This window comes from Microcebus murinus, chromosome 5 (genome assembly GCF_040939455.1).
Source record: "Microcebus murinus isolate Inina chromosome 5, M.murinus_Inina_mat1.0, whole genome shotgun sequence".
In the NCBI taxonomy this organism is placed as follows: Eukaryota; Metazoa; Chordata; class Mammalia; order Primates; family Cheirogaleidae; genus Microcebus; species Microcebus murinus.
The window spans coordinates 28,992,061-29,013,996 of NC_134108.1; the positions used below are offsets into that span (position 1 = coordinate 28,992,061).

The 21,936-nt window shown below is 36.0% G+C and overlaps 1 protein-coding gene across 7 annotated transcripts in view; it reads right to left on the bottom strand.

The window, feature by feature from the left end:
* EYA4 (EYA transcriptional coactivator and phosphatase 4) overlaps nt 1-21,936 on the bottom strand; it is a 246,187-nt gene that overhangs the window by 200,825 nt on the left and 23,426 nt on the right. For all 7 annotated transcript variants that reach the window (XM_020287211.2, XM_020287207.2, XM_020287208.2 and 4 more), the window contains exon 2: nt 16,469-16,565. In XM_020287211.2, the coding sequence (XP_020142800.1) occupies nt 16,469-16,501 (33 nt within the window). In that variant the 5' untranslated portion in view covers nt 16,502-16,565. The remainder of the gene's footprint in view (nt 1-16,468; nt 16,566-21,936) is intronic.

Below are 21,936 nucleotides of genomic sequence, written 5' to 3' on the forward strand. Positions count from 1 at the left end.
CAAGCCACAGACCCCTGAGGGTAGATGACCAGTGAGCAATGAATGACCAATGAATTTCTATAAGCTGTGCTGTGTGACAGTTTTAAATTCTCTCCTATATTCCACTCACACTGCACTCACACTGGTCCTTAGTTTCCTCTCATTATATCCATGAAATGACAGAGTTGGACGTGTGGTCTCTGCCAACTCTTCTCTGTAAGCTTTAACATTTAGAGACTCTGCAAAAAGGCTGATGTTTAGAAAAGGGACAAAAGTATTTAAAATAGACCTACTTAAACTTCTGGGGTGTTTCATATAATATACATATCTGAGTCAAAAAATATCATCTAATGATGCTTTAAACTCTGAAAAAAATTAACACAAAAATTTTCTATCAATTCCTAAGTTTGTTATTTTCCCAAACACAGAGAAACAAGGTACTAAAAGTACATTTCTTCCCAATTTCCTTGTATAAAGGTTAATATGCTCAATCTGATGGAATCTAACAGCAAAGCAGCTTCCAGTGTGAGATCCCAACATCAACATTCAACTCATGTTCATGTAATAAACACCAATACCCTGAAGGCCTTCAATTAGTTCCCTTAATGCTCAAGCTATTTGATATTAAGGGCTCAAGAATGAAAATCATGTACATACAATTCCAACGACTGTGTGAGAAACAATAAAATAAACTAAGAGGGGAAAAATTAGTCTAGCATTAAAATATTAAACCTATTACACCAGAAACATTCAGTGTAAAATTTACTTTCTTGAAGATCAGCAAATTGATTCAACATTCTAAAAGAAGTATGCATAACCTGAAATTACCACTAATGATTCCAGATTTTGTTTTGCAGAATAATCTATGTGCAATGGAATGTGACTGAACTATCCAAAATCTAAGCAGATACCATTACAGCAAGTACCATATAAATGTTCAGTAGACAAGCACTCTAGAAAGGTCTCTTAACTGTCAATAACAAGTTACTTAATATAAACATTCATATACCTCTTAAGCTTTTTCACAAAGGTTTTCAGTCACAAATTATTGTCCTAGGATAATATGCAAGTCCTTTAATTTCGAACGACTTTTCAACATCTAAGATATTAAGCAAACAAACAAAATCAGAAAAAAATGAAATCAGTCTAGCTGGGATCCCAGCCAATGAAAACTTTACTTCATGGAAAGAAAATAAGAAGCCCACAGTCTCACAGTGAGGATGGAAACAATCGCTCCCAACATGAATCAGTGTGGATAATATTATGCCAATCACAGGGTACTGGAGAAAAGGGAAGAAGTTGGCTTGAAGTGAGTGAAGATAAGTGACTACCTTTAAAGGGGTCTAATGGAAGGACACATGCGCTGCTAGACAGCTGGAGTCAGTAGCACCTGGCATTATTTGTCTCTTTCATCTGATGAAAATGCTCCCCAAACTGAAGTTTTAGAGCCTTTTTATTTTGAACTTATGGACCTCCAGCCTTACTTTTTTTTTCTGGTTACTTTCTTATGTTTCTTTTTTTTAAAAATATATAATGTTATTGCAAAATATTACAGGATACAAATGTTTTTGGTTACATACATTTGGATACATGTTTTTGGTTACATACATACAATGATTTGGTTCCTCATCTTCCTCTCATTTGTAATGCTTAAGTCAGGGTTATAAGTGTGCCTTCACCCAGACAGTGTTTAATTATGCCTGTTAGGAAGGTTTTTGCCAATCCCCTCCTCTTCCCTCTCCCCTGCTTGATTTCCACCGAGTTTTACTTCCCTCTGTGCACACGTGTGCTCAGCAGTTAGTTCCAATTTAATGGCAAGTACATGTGTTTTTCCATTCTTTAGCTACTTCCCTTAGGATAATGATCTCCAGTTCCATCCAAATTGTTGCAAAAGGTATTAATTCATTTTTATGGCTGAGTAGTACTCCACGGTATATCTATACTACATTTTGTTAATCTGCTCATGAATAGATGGACACATCCTTGCAATTGTGAATTGTGCTGCAATAAACATTTGCATGCAGGGGTCTTTTTAATAAAATGACTTCTTTTCCTTTAGGTAAATACCCACTAGTGAGATTGCTGGATCAAATGACAGGTCTACTTTCAGTTCTTTGAGCAATGCTTACTTTCTTTAATATTAGTGTTTGAAGCATTGTTTACCACTTATAAAATCTGCTCCATATTTTTCATTACTGAACACTATAACTATCTCCACATGTAGTTAAGCAACATAAAAATTCATACACATATATATCATTTTGCCAAAGACATTCATTTAAAAACCACTGATTATAAACAGTAGTTATCATATATATACATTTTATAAGATTTGTGAAATCGACAGAAAACTCTTTGAGGCAGAAGTTTATGCAGACAAGTTAGCTAAAATAAGAGTAAAAATATCTAAAGTACAAAGATATCCTTAGCAATTTAAAAAGCAACCACAAAATACTTTAAAATATTTGTTGAATAAATATTTTAACTTCCTGTACACAACTTAAATCTATTGTTTAATTCCAGGTCAAAATGAAGTAACCCAAATATGCACTCTGTTATATAAAAGGCCCAGAGGATGAAATTACATCTCTCTCTAATAAGGTCCTTTGAAATCCTACACCAGAGTAACTTAGCAGCCAAATTATTTTTCTTCTGTTAATGCTGATTGAGCAGTAAATAATAACTAGGAGAAAAACAAACACGTAAAATAAAGTGTTTCACACCTTTGCTTGAGCTTTTTTAAGTGACCCTGATCTACCAACAACTTTAGTAGAAGCTCAAATGCAATTATTTCATCAGCCCTTATATAAAGCAATAATTCAATGCAGTTTTCAGGGGGCTGGGGCTGGTTTTCATCTTCAAATGTTAAGAAACTAAACACAAAAGGTATGCTTTCAAATTTTAGAGTTGAGGTTGAAATGAATCAAAAAACCTTGTTTCAAAACACAGTGCTGTTGTTGACACCCTGCCCCTGGTAAGGTGCTTAAATTCTTTCACTCCCCATTTTTGCATCTGAAAAATAAAGGATTTGGATAGTGCAATCTCTGAAAGTCCCCACCACCTATAAAACAAGTCCTCTAGCCCTCTGTATCAAGCACGGCAATATGAAAAGGACATAAAGTAGGCAAGATATTTAAAAGAAAACAAATGAGAGTGTGCTTCTGAATGTCCCTAAAGACTCTGGTGTAGAAAAACCAGTGCAGACTCCAAATCCCACCAAGCCTCCCTTTTTTAAAGTCAGTAGTTTGAAAAATCAACACAGTCTATTTTATATTCCTCCGTGTACCCCTTTCACATCACTTGTGGAATTGAAGAAAATGTTAATAGGAGAAAAAAACGAACACACATCAAATTGTTTTCTTCTTATATATGAAAACTCAAAGCATTTCAAACTTTTGTGATAAAGGCACAAGTCAGGGCTGAAAAATAAATAAAAGCATTTTCCCAACAGATTTGCTTCACAGTTAAGATCGTCAACTCTGGAGCCCTATTTCCTGGCTTAAAATCCTGCTCCCTGACCCAGAAGTTGGGTGACCCCTTGTCTGGAAACTGGGGTGGGTAGTAACAGTGCTCACCTCATCAAATCCTTGCGAGAATTAAATGAGTTAATGTATTTAAATTATATATGCACTCATTTATAGCACTTACCTGGCAGCACACAATAATAAGCACTGCCTAAGTGTGAGCTGTCGGCATCTAGGGCCCAGCACCTAGGTAGAATCTACCGTCCACCTGAATCATCCACTGCAGGTTAGCAAAGTAATGAAAACAAAGCAAAGTGAGCAGGCAATGTTTGCCTCTCCTTTTAAAACTCTCATTTATGTGTTTGTTTTTGTGATTCTCCTTCCACCTTGCCATCCCAGCTCCTGCCAAGAGGTTACCCTGAACTTTTTAAAACATTAGCCCCTATAGGGGTATTTGCATTCTAAAAAAGTCTGAGCAATCCATCCTTAATCCAAGAAGACGTGAAATTACAGAATTTCAAGTACTTTGAGACAATGACTTTTTTAATTGATGTCAAACAACTTTAGCCTGTAAAATATCTATAAAAATAGGCTCTTCTTTTTGTTGCAGATGCTGACATTGGAGGAAAACAGAGCAAAGAGCTTTTTCCAAAGACAATGAAAGATATTTTCATTAACCCAAAGTGTTTATTTTTCTTTTCTCTTCTTCATTAAAATTTTAAAAATTAAATTAAATTAACTTTCAATGCTAATACACATTCTTAAGTCCTAGTCAACGAGACATACTTTGCTAAAAGAAAACTGAAAATGTCTCAGTAATCTATGCATTGTATCTAGGAGGTCACCTGCCATTTTTTAAAGCAATGGTTATTACAAATCTTCTTTATACTACTTAAGCCTTTAATCCTATCCTGCTTCCATCTACTTCCTGACCTTGTGTGAACAAAGGTACTTGCCTCATGTATTAATAAAACATGAATCGTCAAGGGAGAGTACCTTGGGATATTCCAGGATACACACGTTCTCTAACATTTCCCAAATCAGAGGGTGTTACCCCTTCCCTGCAAGATACCTTCTTTCTTTTCCCTCCTCTGCTGAGCCCAACATGCCTTTTGCAACAGCTCGAGTCTATTCTCCACTGACTCTTTCTACAACCCTGTCATCAACCACGCACAAGCCTCCCCTTATTTGGAAAAAGTGGGCCCTTCAACTGCTGTTCTGTTTCTCTTCAAAACCTCTATCTCGGTCTCATTCTGCTTGACTCCTTGAAATGCCAGATAGTGATAGCCAATTCCTCCTGAAAATTAGTTTGGTCTGTGGCTCTGAAGACAGTATTATGCTCATCTTCCTCTTGTTCCTCTATCTCCTCTCTGTTTCTCAAGACCCATCTTCCTCCTTCTACTGCATAAACCTGGTAGTCTCCTAGGTTCACCCTCATCCTTCTGCCCTTCCCCAGACGTCATTTCCCCTTATAAGCATCACCTCAAGGAAAATACTGTCCCGCTCTGCATGGCCAGCCTAGATATCTCCTCCATGGCTCAGCAGGGCTTCATTAAATTTCGAGTTTGACATGTTCTCAAAAGTCCTCAGTTCAAATGCATCTTTCTCTTTCCTTAAGTCACAAACACCTGCTCTTAAACTTTATTAATGGCATCTCCTAAGCTTGAAATTACAGAGTCATCCTTTTCCTTCTCTATGTCCACCCTTCGCTCCTACTAACCTTGTTTGATTAGTTACCAAGTTCAGCAAAGCTTCAAGTTCCTTTCATTAATTCTTTTACTGACTGTCTTCCTTTCCACTGCAACATCATTAGTTTAGGCCAGGGGTTGGCAAAGTATGGTCCACAGCCTGCCACCCAGTTTTGTAAATAAAGCTTTACTGGAACACATTCATGCCCATTCAATTATTTGACATCTATGGCTTTTTCACATTTCAACAGCAGAGGTGAGCAGTTGGTACAGAGATGCGATGGCTAGAAAATCCAAAAATATTTACTGTCTCATTCTTTATAGAAAAAAATTGCCCTCCCCTGGTTTAGCCCCTTTTGAGTTCATGTATAAACTGCTTCAAGGCCCCCCCTAAACCATTTCCCCACTGCCAGTTTCTCAACTTTGTTAATCTTCCTACCATCTGGTTTCTTTTTCTAAAACATCATTTTAACTATATTAATCTCTTGATCAAAAGTTATATGTGACTTTCTATTATGTCCGAGTTAAAAGTCAAGAAATACAGGGTAGTATCGCATACATCTCTGTATTTTACGCAGGAATGAGCATCATTCTCACCATCCAGGGACATGAAAACAGCTTGGCTTTGACGCGCTTTTCAGTTTAGTCTCAGCGCTGCCAGATCTCCCACCGCTCCACATCCTCATGCCCACGAAGCTTCTGATTCAGTAATTCTAATCCACCCACAGCTCCTAGACTGGCCTTATCATTTTGTACCTGAGCCTTTATTCCTGAGATCCCCCGGGCCAGAATAGGTCCTTTTTTTCCCAAACAAATTCATTCCATCTTTCAAGACCCAGTGCAAGTGTGACTTAGTCTATCTATAATTCCTTTCTTGAGTAGACCTTCCCTGCTAGTAGAATCGTACTGTTACCTTAGAGATATTATTTTGCTTGCTTGCAAATTCTGTATTAGGTCTTTGTCTTTTCACTGTAGTTTTCTCAATAATATATCTCTCAATACAGCACATCATATTAAATGATGATCAGGTAAACCTCAGATAATCTGTGGGGAGTAAGTATGTAAACAAACAACTCACTGAAAGCAGATGTAATGTAGATCAGTGGTCCCTCCCCTACCCCCAACACTCCCTGTAAACACACACAGAAAACGACTCACAATTCTCAAGACATTCTTGATTGTCACAAAAAAGGAAGGGGGGTGCTACTGACATCTAGTGGGTAGATACCAGAGATGCGTCTAAATATCATGCAACGTACGGGATGGCCCCCCCACTACAAAGAATTCTCCAGCCCAAAATGTCAATAATGCTGAGGTTGAAAAACTCTGAATAGATTAATTCTTTACTAAGTTAGAGTGCCTAGAAACATCATATCTACAAAAACAGCAATGAGAAAATGATAACTATTTATTGGCCGACTGAATTGCCTCCTACATATTTTATGGTTTGGGTTACTTTGATGGAAATCTCAAAGAAGTGAATAATGTCTCTCTGTTCATAGCTGCACGGTACTTCTTTCCCTGACAGAGGTGAACCAAGTAAGCAGTGCTCTGGATATATGTGATTTTGGGAGAACTTGGAAGAAAGTGCATTGAAGGAGAATTCACTGAATGTGGCCACATACAGCCTATGGTACAACTCAATGCTTATGGGTGTTATGGTAGGAGGATCAGTAAACTATTATCTCTTTGATCTCTAAATCTGGGGTGTCCCTGGACTTAGTTTATTTAATTTGTCTCTATCTAGACTTACTCCCTTGGTGATTTAAATCAATTTCTTTTTTTTTTTTTTTTTTTGAGACAGAGTCTCACTTTGTTGCCTAGGCTAGAGTGAGTGCCGTGGCGTCAGCCTAGCTCACAGCAACCTCAGACTCCTGGGCTCAAACGATCCTTCTGTCTCAGCCTCCCAAGTAGCTGGGACTACAGGCATGCGCCACCATGCCCGGCTAATTTTTTCTATATATATTAGTTGGCCAATTAGTTTCTTTCTATTTATAGTAGAGACGGGGTCTCGCTCTTGCTCAGGCTGGTTTTGAACTCCCGACCTCGAGCAATCCGCCCGCCTCGGCCTCCCAGAGAGCTAGGATTACAGGCGTGAGCCACCGCGCCCGGCCTAAATCAATTTCTTTAAATGCCATTGATATTTTGAAGCCTCCTACATTTATATTTCAAGTCCAACCTACTCCTGAGTTCTGGATGGTCACATCTGACTCACAACATTTCCCCTCATATGTCTAATAGTAGGTAAAAGGGCACATGTCCCTATTAGTGTAGCTGATTAACACTCTCCTGGGAAGCTGTCCCCAACACAGTGCCTCAGCTAGCAAACCAGCGTTCTTCAATCTTGGGGCTACACCATCCTTACCAGAAGCCTCCCCCCCCATCATCACCCTAGGGTTTCTCACTGCCTCAGCCTCAAAATGATACGCACATCACTTCCTCCTGTATTTCATGGGCCAGAACTAGTTATATAGCCCTGCCACAGTGTAAGGAGACTGAGATGCACCAGAAAAGAGGAATGTGAGACAAGGTTGGTGAAAACACAGTAATCAATGTCTCTGCCACCATGTCTAAAAGTGAACCCCCAATCTATCTCCCCCAACCTGTTCTCCCCAAGTCATCCCATCTCAGTAAATGCAAACTCCATCCTTCCCATTGCTCAGGACAAAGAGCTTGAAGTTCTCTTTGACTTCTTTCTTTCTCTTACAGTCCACATCCAATAAATCAGCAAGTCATCTAGCTCCACCTTCAAAACATACACTGAATCCAACCACTTCTCACCACCTCCAATGCCACTTTGTCCATTTTCATCTGGATAGTTACAATAGCCAGTCCCTGCTCTTGTCATCATAGTCTATTTTCCAAATAAAAGCCAGAGTGGTAGTTTAAAAACTTAAGTCACATAATGTCATCCCTAAGCTCAAAACCCTCCAATAGCTTTACATGCCCCTCAGAGGAAAGGTTCAAGTTCTTATAATGGCCTTAACACCCCTACACACTCTGCCTGCCTCTACCCCATGCAGATTACCTCTGTGGCCTTAGCTCTGCCTGTTCTCTCCCCCACTGGACCAACACTGGCCTCCGTCCTATTCCCTTTTTTTTTGTTAACAGATGAGTTCTGGCTCTGTCACCCAGGCTACAGTACAGTGGCACTACCAAAGCTCACCGCAGCCTCAAATACCAGGCTCGAGCAATCCTCCTGCTTCAGCCTCCAGAGAAGCTAGGATTACAAGCACACAACCACATCCAACTAACTTTTTAAAAAAAATTTTGTAGAGACAGAGTCTTGCTATGTTGCCCAGGCTGGTCTCGAACTCCTGGCCTTGAGTGATCCTCCCTCATCTCGGCCTCCCAAAGTGCTGGAATTACAGGCATGAACCACCATGTACAGCTTCCTTCCTATTCCTTGAACATGCCAGGCATGTTCCCACCTCCAGGTTTTCTCAGTTGCTGTTACAACCTCTAACTCAAACCCACCTCCCCAGATACCCTGATGGTTCACTCGCTGGCCTCCCTTGGGTCTTTCCACAACATCTCAGTGAAGCCTCCCTGAGCACTCTTCAAAAATTGCAGCTGTCCTCCACCTGGCTATCCTACCCCCAAGCACTCCCTACCCTCCTCCCTACTTTATCTGGTTTTCCTCCTTGCACTTATTACTATCTGACATACACAGTCATACATATACTATATGACATTACTATCTCCCCCTACTAGCATATAAGCTCCACAAGAACAGTTATGGTCCATTCTGTCCACCAAGTATCCCCAACACCTAAAACCATGCTTCAAATACAGCAGTGCTTCACAAGTATTCACTGAATGAATATTGGTAACTATCCAAAACTCATTTTAAAATAAATGAAGAATAGAACTTAATGTAATATCATATAATCTTCGCTAAACTAAAATTTGGGGGAGGATAGGAATTATATTATGTTTATCTTTTAATTCTTAGGTTAGCAAAGTTCCTGGAAGAGAGCAAGAAATCTCTAAATATTTATTCAATTGAATTTGCTAAATTAGTATTTAATTTTCATACATTCTGCCACTTTACGACTGTCTGTTAAATATTTACTAATGAAGACCGTGCAGTAAATTTGCAGTCATGGTGAAATAATTTACTTTTCTCACCAAGACCCATGATATTTAAAACCTTTGATCTTCATTTAAATAAAGAAAGATCAAGTTGAATTTTAATGCATTCATTAGGATTCTGGAATAAGTCTTTGTGAGTTCACATCCCATCAGTACAGCTTTCTAGCTGTCACAACCTTGAATAAGATATCTAAATTCAGCTTCAGTGCTCTCTTCGGTAGACCAGGGTTATGACAGAGCCGACCACATATGGCTGTTGTGAGGTTTAATGAAATGAGTTACATAGGCACTTAGCATGGTGCCTAGGATTAAATGCTAGCTCCTCTTACCAGTGAATTTTTGAACTTGCTGTATACCTTATAGTAGAAGTTACATGACATTCATTTTTCTCCATTTCCCAAAATATTCACGCATGACAGAAATGTGTTTCTCTCATAAAATTATTTTAATTTTAATTCATAAAGAAGAATTATTGACCAAACAATATATCATGTATAGGTTGTAAATTCAGATAAGATACTTTTGGTATCCAAATATATCACAGCTCTTTATTTACATCTATACTATCCAGACTAACAGCCCAAGCATCCTAACAACTATCCAGCCCAGAATCAGCAGGTATGAGGCTCTGGTGCCACCCTTCTTCCTTATCAAATCCACGGCAGATCACAATAAATTAATAATGTTACTCTTCCAATGAGTCAGTTTATAACCATAGTTTCCTTCTCAACATAGGCAGTAAGTGCCAACTGATCACAGTTGAAAGAAGAAAAAGCTAATACTCTTCAGATTTGGGCAAATGACATGAAAATCACTATCCATATTCTGTATAATATGGGGTTCCTCTTCTGTATGTATCCTGTGTTTTCTAAAATTTGTAAAAAAGTTTTAACAAATTAGATGTGGAATCAACTCAAGTGCCCATCAATTCATGCGTGAATGGATTAATAACGTGGTATACATATACTATAGAGTAATACTCAGCCATAAAAAAGATGAATTAATACCTTTTGCAACAATCTGGATGGAATTGGAGACCATTCTCCTAAGTGAAATATCTAAGGAACAGAAAAACAAACACCACATGTACTCACTATTAAATTAGAACTAACCGATGAGCATACATGTGCACAAAGGGAAGTAAAGCTCAGTGGTAATCAACCAGGGGGAGATGGGGAAGGAGGGAAGGGACAAAAATCTACCTAATGGGTACAATGGACACTATATGGGTGATGGGAACACCTGTAGCCAGGACTCAAGCATTACAAAAGCAATCAATGTAACCTAAAACATTTGTACCTCCTTAATATTTTACAATAAAAATTACAATAAAAAAAGTAAAATGAAGTTTGATCATAGTATAATCCCCTAACTCCTGAATACTGTGGCAGTATGGAGTAATTACAAGTAATACAGTGGAGCTATATGCAATTATGTGAGAGGAAAGCCCATGATGTGATAGTGTGTAAAAAACAAGAGATTGAAGAGAAATGCATATTCATCTCATCTTTATTAAAAAATAAAAATACTATATATTTTTAAAAATGTTTTAACAAATCAATTATAATTTTAGAAGGTCATAGATGATAATTAATGAAATCTTGTGCTTAATCCCAACAGAAAAATACAAAAATTCAGAGTTAAAAAAATTACTTACAAAAAGAGAGTGAGTCTTAATGATTAATAAAAATTAAAACATATTTAATGTATCTACTTTATAATTTCACAGTTTAAATACTCATAGTGTAATAACTGCAAATTCAAGCTGTAATTGGCAATTTGGCATTAACAATATTTATGCAATTGATTCATCTTTGAGCAGAAGTCCATGGAATGCTGAAGTATATTATTCAGTTGGATGGTATAAAAATTACATCTTGTAAATATAATTCTTTTTACCAGTTTAAAGGTCAAGTTCTTCCAAACAGAATTGGAGCCTCAAAAAGAATAATCCAACTTTTTTTAGATCTAAATAAAATACATTTAAAATACAAATATGCATGTTGCTCAAATTGAGGTAGAGTACCCAAGAACAAGGCAACAGAATAAGAGGATTTTTAGATTTGATAATGCCATATTATAAAAATGCAAAAATGATCTAAACTAAAATTAATCAAAATAATTAATTCTAACACAGTGCACTGCCAGATGTTGGTGATTCTGAAGTTGCATGTCTAGATTATAAGTCTAATGGAGTATTCAATTCTATACAATAAATAGAAATTTATCCAAATGGCTCAGATAGTGCACAGGTTTTAAAGATGGGTTAGTGGCTATAACCAAAGCTATACTATAGAATCTCTAAGAACAAAGAGCTGAGGAATAATCAAAAGTCATGAAATATTCTAAAGGAGAACAACAGACAGATAAAAAAGAAATTCATTTATCATATTAGCTCTAGATTTTTGATAGACATTAAATTTAGCATGTTTGGTGCAAGCAAATAAATATAATTCATATCTACAAATGTATGTGGATTTCCAAAACTATTACTGGAACATATAATATGTAATATGGATCCAATTAGAATCAATTTAGACCTCACTAATGGAAACATGCCACCAATAATATAAGCAAATTGATTTAGTAACAGTGTAGGAATATTCAGGTCCTTAATGTATAATATTTAGAGAATGTAATCCTAGTGTGAACTGTAACTTACTCATTTTACTTTGTTTTATTTAGTATTCACTAATGTTTTATTTTATAACATATAATACTTTAATAAACCATATTTCTTTTCAAACCTTTCAGCTTGATAATTAATTTAGGCCAGACTCCATCTCACTTCAATATGAATGTTTTAGAAGAGAAAAAAAATCTAGTAATATTCAACACCACCAAAATGGGACTTTAAAACACCTCAATCTGTAAGTATATTACAAAAGGTATAAAAATAATAAATACTGCTCATCCTTTATTTGAATACAGAAAATATAACACATTTTGCAGTATCAAGGGAGACATTGCTATGGATAACCTAGATTCATAGCCATTTCTATTAACAAGAACAACATTTAGTTAAAAAGTATAGTAAGCTATAATTAGCTATAACTTAAACTGCTCCTAAATAATTATGAAGCTTTAATACAGAATTTTAGAAAGATTTGTGAAAGTTAAATCATATCTTTGTTTATGTCTTAAAATCCTGTAGACCTCTAAGCCAGACTGCAAAATAAAAGCCAGATATAATGCAAAAATAATAAAATAAAATAAGATAAAACTTTATTTTGATCATATGCAGTTAAGCTAGTGTTATATCTTATATGCAATTTTTTTAAAATTTGAGTCAACTATGAATTCATGAGTCAGTAAATTATGAGAGTAATATATTATGAGAGTAATATATTACTCTGAGAGTAATATATTGCATATATTGAGCATAGTATAATCCCCTAAACTCCTAAATATTGTGGAGGTATGGAGTAATTACAAGTAATACAATGGAGCTATATGCAATTATGTGAGGGGAAAGCCCATGATGTGATGTGTAAAAAACAAGAGATTGAAGAGAAATGCATATTCATCTCATCTTTATTAAAAAATAAAAATACTATACACTTTTTAAAAAGTTTTAACAAATCAATTATAATTTTGGTTTTCTAAAATTTGTTAAGCTATTTGTTAACATTCCTCACTAAAAGTATATAAAACTTTTGAAGAAAACACTTATTGAACATCGGTAAGAATTGCGCTAAGTAAGCATACAAGATGAACAAGCCCCACCATTCCTCTTAAGTACTTTATAATCTAGTGGAGAGACAGGCAAGTAAACAGATAAGGTTTCAGCTGTGTGAGGTAAGTGCTGGGTTAGAGGTAAATGCCAAAGGTCTACAGCAGCACACTGCAGAGGCCCCTGACCTGGAGTGGCTGACTCAGCACAGCTGATGAGGAGAAGAAAGCAGTCAGTCTGAGGAGTTGCTCAGAGCAAAACCTAAATTGAATCTTCAAGAATTGCAGGTTATCCTGGTAGGGAAGAAGATGCATCTGGGAAGAGGCTATAGTACTTACAAAACGCATGGAAACCCAAGATCGCAGATGATGCAGGGAACTGACAGAAACCAGAAATAAGACTGAAGACATAAGTAAGCATTAAGCCTTGTGTGCCTGACTCCACATTTGAGCCTCTCACCTGAGGACAAGAAAGGTGATGTCATCAGGGATGTTTTAGAAAGACAACTCTAGAGGCAACTTAAAGCAGAACAAGACAGGAGAGAAAATAAAGATCCAAACTAAGGGAGCTAGAACAAAGAGAACAGTTTTGAGACATATTAAAAATTAAGAGTGAACAAAACATTGAGATGGGGGTTGAGGGAGAGAATGCCTACCTGTTTAATGGCGTAACCTACTCAGTAGCTGGTGATGGGTAATACGAGAGTCGAAAAGAAAGGGAGAAAAACTGGGAGAGGGGAGAGCTGGTGAGTTTAGTTTTCAGTTGCTGAGTTTGTGGACCTATGAACCGCCAGGCAAGGATTTCCAGAAGGTAGCTAGATGTGACAGTATGAACAAACACTCATTGAAGGGCATCCGAATATCCCAAGTATTTGTAACAGTAGCTAACATTGACTGAGTGTTTACTCTAAGTGAGGCATGTGTAAGCACTTCATATAACATCTTTTTATTACCCTCCCCACTCTATAAGGAGGAGGAGTTTAAGTAATTGCTCAGTGGTTACAAAGTATTTAAGTGTCAGGAATGTCTGATCTTACAGCTCAAGCCCTTAACTACCATATATGTTGTATCATGCAAAATCCATTACAGGTTTTAGGGCCAGATAAAAATGCCTTTAATTCTAATCTCTGCTACTTAACAGCTATTTGATCTTTACATTCTCTAAGCCGTAGTTTCCTCATCTGTAAAATGGTAGCCTTAAAAATCACACTGTGAGAATATGGTAAGGTTTGGAGAAAGTAAATGGAAAATGCTAGATCCAGTGTGTATGTGCCATGAATGGTACCTACTGTTGTGTCTAGGCTCAAAGAATCTGAGCAAATTCCTTTTCATCTTACTATGAACTTTATTTTAATTCCACCCCTACTTTTTTCTATATCTTAATAAATGCTATAAAATATCATTTTTCAAAACGTTTTCTGACATTAATATATTCTGCAAAATTTAAAGCCATTTAAAGATTTCATTGAAACAGAAATCATTGCGATATAAAGGGATTGATTCTCATGCTTTTGTCATTTCTGTAGCGATGAATGCCACAATAAGAATAACCCAGAAGTGATCAGGCATGTTGATGTTATGGAGAGAGCTTTGGACTTGGAGTCAGAAGACCTGTGTGAAGTCCCAACTCTGCCACTGACCAGCCATGCCAACGTGGGCAAGTCATTTAACAGTTGTAATGAGATGAACAGAGCAGCCTACATGTTCTAAATAAAAATTCGGTAAATGGATTTAAGCTGAGAGACTAGGAAAGTCACCCTAGATTCTGGTTCTCAAACCTAGCTGCACACTAACATCATATGTATATTTTTTAAAATCATGAGCTCCATGACCGTAAAATATCACTAGAAGGACACCATATATGGTTTACAAGTTCTGAGCTTCACTTTGTGAAAGGTGATATGAAGTGTCTTGGGTAATACCTCACTCTAATGTTAAATATAAAAATATATTCTTTTTAATCTCAATTGCATTGAAAGCAAAAATTCTTTCTTGAGTATATAAACACCTGAGAGTAATTAACAGAATCAACCATCCTAGTTTACTGGGACACAGCCTGCTTTTAGCATCAGAAAGTTCCATGTCCCCAGAAAACCTCAGTCTATAGAAAACAGGGACAATTGGTCACTGTAACATACATACACACATACTCTTACATAACCCTTGGTATATCAGAACAAGGTAACGATCAACAACAGTACTTCTCCCATGAAGCACCACTGTTAAAATGAAGTCATCATTCACTGTTGGCCATTCAGGTACATGGTCAACTAACAGACCTCTGATTCCAGAGGGATTCGTGAACATGCAATGGCATGGGTAAGAGAGACAGCAGTCATGATAGCTATCATCCATTTTGCTGGAGTCCATGCTATGAATATTTAAATACAATAACCAACATTTTTAAAAATTGTTTTAAAGCCCTTGGCTCCCAATTGCCATTTTTGGGAGGAAAAAAAAATCACACATTTGTTGAGGAATAACATCTCTACCATTTGACAGATTTCATAGTTATTTAGCATTGTAAGTTTTTGTTCCCTTTTTCTGGTAATGATGCCATGTGAAATAAATAATACTACAAGATATAATAAAGTTAGATTATGGTCATGTCTACCAAAATTAAAGACATGCTTACCATTTCTTTTCAATACAACATCCACTAGAAAACAAATTAAATTAATTTCAAATGGCACCAGAACATACATCCCTCATTATTTTAAAATTAAACTCATCATATATGCCTTTTCTAGAACCACATTATTATACACAAGGGTCTTTTCCTCAGTTGCCAGATGGAGACATTAGACTCTAAGATAAGTGATGATCGTACAAGCTAATAAAGGACAGCATCAGTCTGCAGAATACACTCTTGGCACGTACACATCTTCTTACTCGTGACATCACTAGTTATCTGTGTGCAGAAGAGCTGGGGCAACAGTTTCCAGTGGTATCAGGATGTGTGAGAAGTCCCCCCCCCCAATGCCTCTAGTTCCACACACTAAACTTAGTGTCATGGAGACACTACTAATGAGCTAGGAGGAACGGCCACACATACAAAGACCTTCCTCGTGGGAAATCAGAATCTTATAAGGATTGTTACCAATCTGGTGCAATCTTGGTCCTGCAAGGAACCAAACAAAATAAGAAAAGCCCTTGAGAACGGTGATTCTTTCTATCCTTGAAATGAGGAATACGCATGCCAACAATATACTTTCTCCTTTTATGCATCTGATATCCAACAAAATACGAACTAGCCCGTGTATCTGAAACAAAACATGATAAAGGAGGTGTATAAAGTTGTTTAGACTGTCTAACCACCTTAGCTTTTTTACTACCGGCTTTCCAAGCAGAGAATCAAGGGAGACACCAACATGTGACATCAGTATTAAGCAGAAACAGCATAAAATCTCCAAAAGGTCTGTTTCATGGCCTTGAAAGAGAATTCAAAAAGCATCTAGCAAATATATTTAATAAAAAATTTATGTCTTACAACATATTCCTTTTAAGTATGATTTCGAGTAGTGTTACTAGAACTTTTTTCAGCAAATCTGAGACTGAATTAAGACTTACTGATTGTTCATTTAAATCCTGGGAGTCTTCCATGTGGTTTTCTCACTTCTCCTGCCACTTCCAGTAGAAGCAGCTTTCTTCAATTAAAAATGACTATCTAAAATGAAAAGATGGAAACAAGTGAAAAAAGAAAAGGTTATATATTTTGTTCATTTGTAGAATTACCAAAACATATTAGTCAGCAATTTATAGAGTATTTTTTAAAGAACAAAATCCACTAATATTGTTTGCATATCCAATATAATTAATGATCTCAAAAATAGTATTGTGGTAACATTGATTGAGAAAATAGTATTGTGGTAAACAGCTACTTATGAATCCTGGAAACAAACAAAAATATCTGAAGACAGCTTTGGAGACACAGTCTGCAGTAAACAATTAGTTTATATACCAATAACAATTAATAAACAAGTAGTTTATTATACCATTTTGCTGAGACAGGTCTGCCATTAAGCAACTGATAGGTTAAAAATTAAGAGGGTGAATTAAACATTCACTTTCAAAAGTACTTAAAATAATTTGAGAAAATTCAGTGTGTACTATAATATGATAGTTTTCTCTTACAGGAAAGTTTGTCTGAATTACCAGATGATCATTCTTCACTTCTAAAGAACACAATTTTATAAAATACATGACCAATTCTTTTAAAAAGTAAAAATAAGACTATTATGTTAAGGAAGGTATTACAAATAAAGGGAAGGCCAATTGATCAATAAACTATGGTGAGATAATTGGTTAACTATTTAAAAAAGTTAATCTTTACTCCATATATTGAAAATTTTTCCAGGCAAATTAAAGTTTGAAAGAAAACTCTTAGAAAAATAGGCATTTATTTTTTAATTCCCAGAGAAGGATTTAATCATAGTAGCAATAGAAGACAACACAAAAAGGCTAAACATCTGAATTCTCACATACACATAATCAAAATTAAAAGGTACATGAAAATCTAGAAAAAATACCTGCACAAACAAAGTATTCCAATCTGTAGAAACAACTGATTACCAATTCAGTTTACTGAATATTCAATAATGCAGGCGCTTTGCTCACTTTTATATATATCCATTCACATATTCCCTATTACAACCAGGTAGACATGGCCTGAATTTCCTTTCTTTTATACTTTCAAGTATTTTCTTTCTACCATAAACCTGTTACTTTCCTTATTAGAATACAAGATGTTTTGAAAATTATAATACAAGGGAAATTTAAAATGTAAATTGTAAAATGTTTTATGCATAAACAAACATGGAAACACAGACCAAGGGTGTTTTTTTCCATCTTAGGAGTTAAGTCGGAAAATGGCAATGGTAACTTATACGTAGGTAATGTGACAATCTCAGTGAGATACTGATTAAAAATACTCCGGAATTAGAAAAGTAGCATTTTGAAGAAAAGTACAATTCTAAAGTGCATATGGAATGGGGGTGGGGGTGGGTCTTGAATATAGGGCGGGTTATTCAGCATAGTAAAAGCTGTCACAGTACACATTTGGATTCAGGAAGATAAGTGGGCAGGGAGTTCTAGATATAAAGGTGTTGTTTTTGTGTTGGGGCAGGGGAGGGGGTAGGGGCTGAGACATGGGGACCAGAAAAAGTCCAGTTTTTGCCATTAGTTCATATGTCCATCTTCCTCCTCCCAATCTCCCTCTTCTCCTCCTGATGGACTGGTTCCCTCCCAAATCTGGGTCTGTCACCCTGGTCCTGATTTGTGTTGATCCCTTGCTTGGCCCTCCTTTCCCAGCAGACCCCCTGATCCCTGGTCCTGTGCACTGCTCGCAGGCCTGGTGACCAGCACCACTCTGGCTCAGGTTCACCTTGGATACAACGCACACCACAGTAAGTGCTGGCCACTAGTCCAACCTATGATGACCTGCCTGAGACTGCCTACGGCCCACCTCAAGTAGGCCTGATCACCTCCTTTAGAGCCAGCCCCTCCTCACTATCTGGATAACAAAGGGGACAAGTGCTCTATTAAAGGGAAGAAGAAAGGAAGAATCTGATGTTTCTTTTTTTTTTTTCCTGAGACAAGGTCTCTTTCTGTCATGCAGGCTGAAGTACAGTAGCTTCATCATAGCTCACTGCAACCTCTAACTCCTGGGATTAAGTGATTCTCCCTGCTCAGGCAGGGAGAAGTTCTGGGATTACAGGTGTGAACCACTGCGCCCAGCCTGATGTTTGTTCTTATTCTATTAGATAAACAGATAAAATAAGTGGTAAAAATACTGTACCAGATTACAAAGGGAAGGGACAACTAACTGATTCAGCTACACGAAACCACAAAACAAAACTTTTGTATTTCTGAATGTAGAAAAAAAGCTCGAAAAGTAAAAGGATACAACAGATTACGGAAAATATCTTCAGTATTTTTATAAATATGACTATATGTATTCAGAACATAGAAATTGGTTAGGAAAAGTTTAAGGGCCCATTGAATGATTAGGTAAGAACAAGAGAACATAATTCATTATGAGAAAGTGTAAATAATAAACAAACATGAAAAAGTATTTACTCTCATAGTTATTGAAATATGTAAATTAAAGCAATAATTCTACATTTTGGATTGTTGTATACATATTCAACTTAAATATTATCAATATTTAAATATTGATAATACCCAATGTCAGAAAGAATACAGTGAAAATGGTGTCCTCAGTCATTTGCTGGTAACAATATCAAGTTTTCTAATACTTTTAGAGCATAATCTGTCACTGCACTTTAAAAACTATAAATAAATATGTTTAAATTCTTTTATATGGTATTGACTTTCTTAAGGAATAAATTTTCTACCAAAAAGCCACAGGGTTTTATTCATGATAATATAAACTAGAAACAGCTTCATATTTGTAGTGGATTGATTAAACAAATTATGATAAATCAATTTAATATATTAATAATGTAATGATCAAAGGAGTAATTATAAAAATAGCATGGAAAAGTGAAAACTGTTGATTGTGTATTAAGTGAAAATCAGAACATAAAAATTTAGCTATGCTAACACTAATGTACAACTAAGCATGCATTTGGATACCGATTAGTACGAAACATTAAAAAATACAAATAATTTGATAAACAGTTATATTTTTGGTTTCATATACCTACATTATTATTGATTTAGTTACCTGTGCAGTAAGTAAAATTTTATTTTTTTCCACTATAATACAGTAGCACAGAGTAAGTAAAACCAAATGATGCTAAAATGGTTTTACATTTTATTTGTAGAAACAGATAAAGCTACAGCACATACTGAAAATGGATTTTCTGAGTAGATTCTTTCTGCAAGTGGCCTCTGTCACTTCTTCTGCAGATTAAATTTCAAAGTCAGAGTAACCTCTTTGAGGGAAAACAATTTTTGTATTATTTACTAAAGTTATCTACCGCACCTCGCTCAGTGTCTAGCACATTTTAAGTGTTTAATAAATATTGGTTGAATAAAGCAGATAATTAATGACAGATGAAAATGTGCAGAGTATATCTTATGGTGTAAATGAAAAAATTGGAATAAACAGAGAAATAATTTAAGTTTTGAAAATACTGTCTCAAACATATGACTATTTTAGGAAAAATCTGTTTTATCCCACATTTTCAGGTACATAATTGGCTCCATTCTAATTTTCACTTTGATTTAGGACAACAAAAATAGAAACTTTTAGAGAAGCATTATTTGCTAAACTGGACTATTTTAACTTTTCATAAAATTTAATATTGAGAACGAGTCTACCAGGTAATTTCTTGCTCACTTGACCTAATAATAAAATATACTTAAAATTATTATTGATACTAATTAAAACTACTGTTTACTTATAACACTGTATGTTGTATTAGTTTCCTAAGACTCCTGTAAAATATACCACAAACTAGGTGGCTTAGAACAAGAGAAATTTGTTCTCACAGTTCTGGAGGCTAGAAATTCTAAATCAAGGTGTTGGAAGGTCTATGCTCCCTCTAAAGAATCCTCCTTTCTGTCTTCCTGGACTCTGGTGGATGCCAGCAATCCTTGGCTTGTAGGTGCATCACTTTAATCTCTGCCTTCATCGTCACATGGTATTCTCTTCATGTGGCTTTCTTCTATGTGTGTGTATGTCTCTGTGTCCAAATTTTCCTCTTCTATTAAGTACATCAGTCACTGGATTAGCATCCAACGTAATCCAGTAAAATCTCATCTTAACTTGATTGCACCAGCAAAGACCCTATTTCCAAATAAGGTCACATCCACAGGTAGAGGGTTTAGGACTTAAACATATCTTTTAGGGGACACAATCTACCCACAACACATGTGTACAATTATCACACTAAAAATATTTTTAAGGTGTGATCACGATATACATGTAATATTTCCAGAAAGTATATATAAAATTAAATTAAGGAGACTCATCATCAGGAAAGAAGTGACAATTTTCTAAAAGGACCACCATCTCAGGGCACTGTTGCTAACTCAAGTGAAATTAAGACTTCAGGGAAGGTACTGGAGCATAAGAGAATTAAGCCAAAACTTTCCTTTATTTGCTAATAACCAGTTCAGAATCTATTTCATGAACTGTTGGAGAGTTATTTGCATCAATGTTCCATGTTACAACATAATACTTTGCTTTATGTTTCCTTGAAATTTAGATTAATTGTTACTTAGCTTGACTTTTTATGGTAACATGAATTTCTTTCTTTGCCAAACACACTAAGGTACTAAAATATTATGAGCCTAGTGATTTTATATTACTGAACCAAGTAAAACTACCTAGGCTAATTGCAAACACAGTATTATTTTACATCATAATCTACCAATGGTTGTTATGCTAAATCCTCCACCATTTAGTTTTCACAAATATATGAGAAAAGGACAAGAACACTCTTCAAATCAAGTAAGAGAAGTATTACCTCATAATAAAGATATAAAATTAAGGAATAACAGTAACCTCATGCTGTTTTATGAGGCAATAATCTAGTTCCCAGCTCTATCTAAGGCCATTCCTCCAGAAAAGGTGGATTTCCAACAAGAATAATAGAAACCTCACTCATTCCATATTAGATTATTTCTTTTGCAGTTAAGTTTTCAATATATAGACAATTTCATTGCATCCTTTTCTTTAAGCTCTCATAAACTCTTATGTCATAGAAAATTAGAATTAAGAATTCAACATTTCTTCTAATTGAAATCTGTAATATCAGATTTGTATATAAAGTTTTAAGACAGATCTCAGAAATGCAACAAGGCACTGCAGCAGGTCCAAGTGGGAGAGACAGTAAGGACCCCTGAGCCTTAAGGAACAAGATGTTGAAGGAGGTTTGAGAAGTTTATAGAGATTCTGTGATGTAGACCTAACTCTCTGTCTTTTCTCATCAACCTTCTATAAAAACAAGATTGTGCAGACATGCTTTACCCCGGCTGAAGAAATGTGAATGTGAAGGGGAGAGATCTCACCTCTGCCAGGGCTGGCACGGGATGGGGGCGGGATGCCACACCTCTGGGTTATGCAC